Raw genomic sequence first — 5101 nt, forward strand, 5'->3', positions numbered from 1 at the left:
TACTTGGGATTTTCTATCATGGAAACACATACAAAATACTTGATCAAAAACTCTGCCCTTTCCTTGATCCCCATTTTGATTTCCCCAGTGTCACCCTCTAAGAGGCAAATGTTTACTTTAGCTACTCTCTTCCTTTAGATATGCTGGCAAAACTCTTACTCTATTTAATATTTCTTATCAGTTTATTGTCACATTCTAATTTCTCCATCTTTATTTTTTATTAGTCATCCTTTGCTGGTTTCTATCCTCCTGTCTTCTGGCCTATCACTAATCTTCGCAGCTTTGAAAGCGGAATTCATTGGTTTGCAAGGCTGGAGCAGGTTGAAGAGGTGAGGGAGGTGTGCGGCTATGGAAGGATTTGAACAAAAGGAGAAATACGTTGCAGTTGAGGCATTGGCGGAAATGGAAGCCAAGGCAAGCTCAGGGGGTGATGAGTAAACCGCATTGCTGCGGGTTAGGATACATATGCAGAGGGGTTAGTATGCCCGCTGTCAGGAAATCTTGGGCGAATTTCAGAACAAAGCGGGGGCAAATTTCGGTGCCTGCTTAGCTTCTGTCTCTCTCGGCTTCTCACTCCCAAGCGTAGCTCAATAGAAAAATACATTTGAGTCTCATTATTAGGAGAGCCGAATGTTTGCTGCTGTCTCTTAGAAAGTTGTCATTCCATTTTCGCCATCATATTACTGTTGCGTTCGTTTTTTATGTATCTGTTGAATGCTGATAGGTGCATTTCCTTTCTGGAGTGCTGGAGTTTATAAATTCACAGTGCCTCTATTGACGCCTAGTCTCGGATGAGCAAGTTAACAGTTAACCTTTGATTGTGTCAGGCTCATGAACTAAGTCTGTATATTGCGACCAACAAATTACTGAGGGACGCAGTTTATTAGATAAATATGTTTTTCAGCATTGTATAGAGCGTGTTCTAATCCGAAATGTATTCCCGGAAAGTCTAAATAAAAAATAATTGATTAAAAGAACAAAACAAACAGGTTTTTAAAAGGGAAGTTTCGAAATAACATACTGGAAATCAGTAAGCTGTAACCGCACGGCGGTATTTTCATAATTCCTGAGATTCCAGTGTGGCATTGTGAATTATATTTACTCGTGAATAATACCATGGATTATCTGTAGATTTATTTACTTTGCGAGGCCAGCTTTGATCAATTTGATGTTTCTTTTATTATTGTTGATTTGCAGCAAAGATATGAAGCTTAGTGTTCGCGAAACAGTTTAGTTATTTACGCCAGCCGATTGTAAAACATTCTTGGAGCGCAGGCAACTGCTGGACTATAAAGCAGGCAGAGTGTAAGAGATTGAGAGGGATGTAGGGCGTGAATGGTGATGCTGATTGAGTAAAATGGACATCTCCTGGCAAGACTCAATGTGCCAATTCTGCAACTTGTCTCGCTTCACAGTTGAAGGTAAAATGCAAGTGGTCGAGCATGAGTAGGGGGGGAGAAAACCCTAAAATCAAAATAACGAGAAGCAGAAAGTGTTGATACAAGCAGTTTAAATGTAAACTATTAAGGAACTTACTACAGGACAAATTCGGATGTGATTATTTTCTACTTTGCCCTGGGGCCCCTAGATTTTGTGTTAATATTAATGATTCTCACACTGTGCTTTTGAAGGGACCAGTGTATGACATTTCTCCCTGTGAAACACTGCAATGACATCTCGCAATAAATATTCGCCTGGAATGGCGTTCCAGCTACCTTTCCCACTTTGACTGCCTCCAGGTAGTCGGGGAACACCTTAGCAGAGAATGATCGATAAAGAAGTGACATTCTATGAAGGATATACACAAATCTCAGATTTACACTGGCATAACCAGGCATTCCCCCATTTGATAAATGCATGATCAGTTGATGTTCTGCCTCGGCTCAAGGGCAGTAGCTAAGGCACTCAGATAAACATAACGGTGGAACTGTGGCTGAGGAACAGGTTGCATTTCATTTGCGTGGAGAGAGGATGGGATTGAGTCGTGGGAGTAATTAAAAAGTGTCGATGGTTAAAAAGATGCAAAAGAAATCACCAGTCGAGTGTCGAGAACATCCTTTCATCAGAATCCTCCCTACAGCCTATGTACGTCAACCAGTGCAGCCTTTCTGACAGTCCTTTCCCCCAAAGAATCTGTCTGAGGAAGCTGCTGTGGACAGAGCAAGGAGCACTATGACCCAGAGGAGGCGCTTTGTTGTGCGGTAGGACTGGAAGCGGAGGGGCTGTTTCAGTTTGTTCAGACTCCCCAACGGTGTGGGAGGGACGCTATAAAACTCGGGGAAGAGTGCGGAGCAGACACGATTCCTACAAGATGCACTAAACACCGTTATACTCCAGCCCCAAACACAACCGTGGACGAATCTGAAGCAGTTCAGGGTAAAACACTCCGATAAATCCCAAGGAAATATCTGGCGTGTGGAAATCTACGCAAACTGGCATTATATATAAAATAATGAAACTGAATTTGACAGACTCTGGATTTCGTCATGGTCTGAGATGAAAATGACAGATAAAGTATATTCACCCGGAAGTGGCAAACGAGCTTTATTTAGTTTGTATATTTAAAAAAAAATCCCTGCCTTGAACAATGTGAAAAGTCAGTCGGAGCAATTGTTCTGAAGTGAGATGGAAGTGACTGAAGCAGCAATGAGCGATTGGAGCATGCAGAAGTTGACATATTAAAGCAGTCATGTTCAAGCTGTACAGCTCTCCTGCAGCAGACCTGTGCGTGCGAATCCGCTTTAAACTTCTTCCAAATAAGCTTCTGGACGCGGGCACTTACTTCATTCAGTCAGTCTGATGCAGACTCTGTCCTTCCGTGGCCAATAAGTGCCCGCAATTTCAGCCCAGCTCTGGCGGCGTGTTGGGGCAGTAATGTGGGTGCGAATCCATGTCGGGAGACACCGTTCATTGTCCTCATCGACTTTGTGATTTCCAGCCGGGAGCGACGATGAACCAATCTTGTGTGGAAGCAAATAGCGTTGACTTGCAAACCAATTCGAGGCATCTGAACTGCAGCACGAAGTTGGACCCTCCTGGTGGGGGTGGTGGCATCACAACGCTGGGCATCTCAGTCTCGGTTCTGCTCTGCCTCCTCACCCTGGCCACTGTCCTGTCCAATGGCTTTGTAATCGCCACTATCTACCAGGCCAGGAAGCTGCATACTCCGGCCAACATCCTGATCGCCTCCCTGGCAGTGACTGACCTGCTGGTCTCTATATTAGTCATGCCCATCAGCATTATGTACACTGTCACCGGCACCTGGAGGCTAGGGCAGATTGTCTGTGATATTTGGCTGTCCTCAGACATTACCTGTTGCACCGCCTCCATCCTGCATCTGTGTGTGATCGCTTTGGACAGGTACTGGGCTATCACAGATGCGGTGGAGTACTCAATCAAGCGGACCCCCGAGAGAGCGGCTGGGATGATAGTCACAGTGTGGGTGATCTCCATCTGTATCTCCATCCCACCTCTATTCTGGAGACAGGCAAAAGCGGGTGAGCTGATGCATTGCACTGTCAACACCGACCAGATCTTCTACACAATTTACTCAACTTTCGGAGCCTTTTACATCCCCACGCTGCTGCTCATCGCTCTGTACGGACGGATCTACGTGGAGGCCAGATCCAGGATCCTCAAGCAGTCCCCCAAGAGGACGGGCAAGAGGCTGACCAAGGCTCAGCTGGTCACCGATTCCCCCGGCTCAGCCTCCGTCTCCTCGGTGAACTCTCGGGCCAACGAGGCTTCCAGCGAGACGGGCTCCCCCGTCCACTTCAACCACATCAAGGTCAAAGTGTCGGATGCTCTGCTGGAGAGGAAGCGGATCTCAGCCGCCAGGGAGAGGAAGGCGACCAAAACGTTAGGGATAATCTTAGGAGCTTTCATCGTGTGCTGGCTGCCTTTCTTCATCATCACCCTGGTGTTACCCATCTGTAAGGAAGCGTGCTGGTTCCACCATATCATCTTTGACTTCTTTAACTGGCTGGGCTATCTCAATTCACTCATCAACCCCATCATATACACCATGTCCAATGAAGACTTCAAACAGGCTTTCCAGAAACTGGTCCGCTTTAGATGACTCTAATTTGCACCAATCACTGTACAAGTCAACTCACTGAAACATCCCTTCACTTAGCCTCTCTCCCTCGCTGTATTTCCAAACGGTCACAAAAGTTAGCTGACAGCTCCCGTCGCAAAGCCCAGCAAGCACAGCAGCTATTTGGAGCATCTGATTTCGCACCTTATTCAAACAAAAACACACACACGCTTAAGAGGGAACTCGCTAGATGTATCTGTTGCGTTGATTTACGAGTAAATTGGACGAATGCGCCAGGGTTTTTACTGAGTCGGATTCAGAAGTCCACTCAAGAGCTTTGAGCTGGCTCTCGCCATTCTGTGTAACATCCAGCGTTCAAATGGTTCGCAAGATAGTTACTATCGATTGATGCTGAGATACCGGAGGAATCCCATATCCGAAGCATGTGGCACATTGAACTAATAATTAAGCACACTCCTGGCCCTCACCATGGGTAAACATTTGAAATCTAGCTTTGGCCGACTTTTTGAGATTGCGCCTCTTTCAAAGCTGAGCCTTTTTCTTTTTAAAACATCTGGGAATCGGGATGCTGCGTTAGAAATATGATTTAAATGATAGATTTTCCCATTTTATATTGCTTTGATCCCACATGCTATCTGAGCAGCGTTTTTTAAATAAGGATTATTGAATGCCAGTATATGAAAACACCTCGGTGCAAAAACGAGCTTTAAAAAATAATCTCTAATCTTGACGTGTTGTTTCGATTTGGTTACCGTCGTTTCAAATGATGGAAACCCAGAACTGGATTCAGTCCCCGGTGTCTCTCTCTCACATACTTAGCTTTATGGTGTCATTGCACATTCATTCTGACAGTACAAAGAAAGTTCTGGTTTTAAGACAAATAAAATTGGCTGTTGATACCTGACCATGCAAAGTGCATTTTTATTTTTGATTCACGATCGATAAATAAATATTAAAAACGGACCAAGACAGATCTTTCACAAAACTTTCAAACTGTGAACAAAACCACAGGTATTGTCTTTCACAGAATTAGTCTTTCATTTT

At 44.8% G+C, this 5101-nt stretch overlaps 1 protein-coding gene across 1 annotated transcript; it reads left to right on the top strand.

The window, feature by feature from the left end:
- The first annotated feature begins 2950 nt into the window (after window positions 1–2950).
- On the top strand, window positions 2951–4078 carry LOC144504833 (5-hydroxytryptamine receptor 1B-like). Its single transcript, XM_078230586.1, has one exon. The coding sequence runs from the start codon at window positions 2951–2953 to the stop codon at window positions 4076–4078; it is 1128 nt and encodes a 375-aa protein (XP_078086712.1).
- Window positions 4079–5101: the final 1023 nt, after the last annotated feature.

This window comes from Mustelus asterias, chromosome 15, assembly GCF_964213995.1.
Source record: "Mustelus asterias chromosome 15, sMusAst1.hap1.1, whole genome shotgun sequence".
NCBI classification, from domain to species: domain Eukaryota; kingdom Metazoa; phylum Chordata; class Chondrichthyes; order Carcharhiniformes; family Triakidae; genus Mustelus; species Mustelus asterias.

Coding starts and splice junctions, on each gene's coding strand:
- LOC144504833 (XM_078230586.1), top strand. CDS start 2,951: ATGAACCAATCTTGTGTGGAAGCAAATAGCGTTGACTTGCAAACCAAT.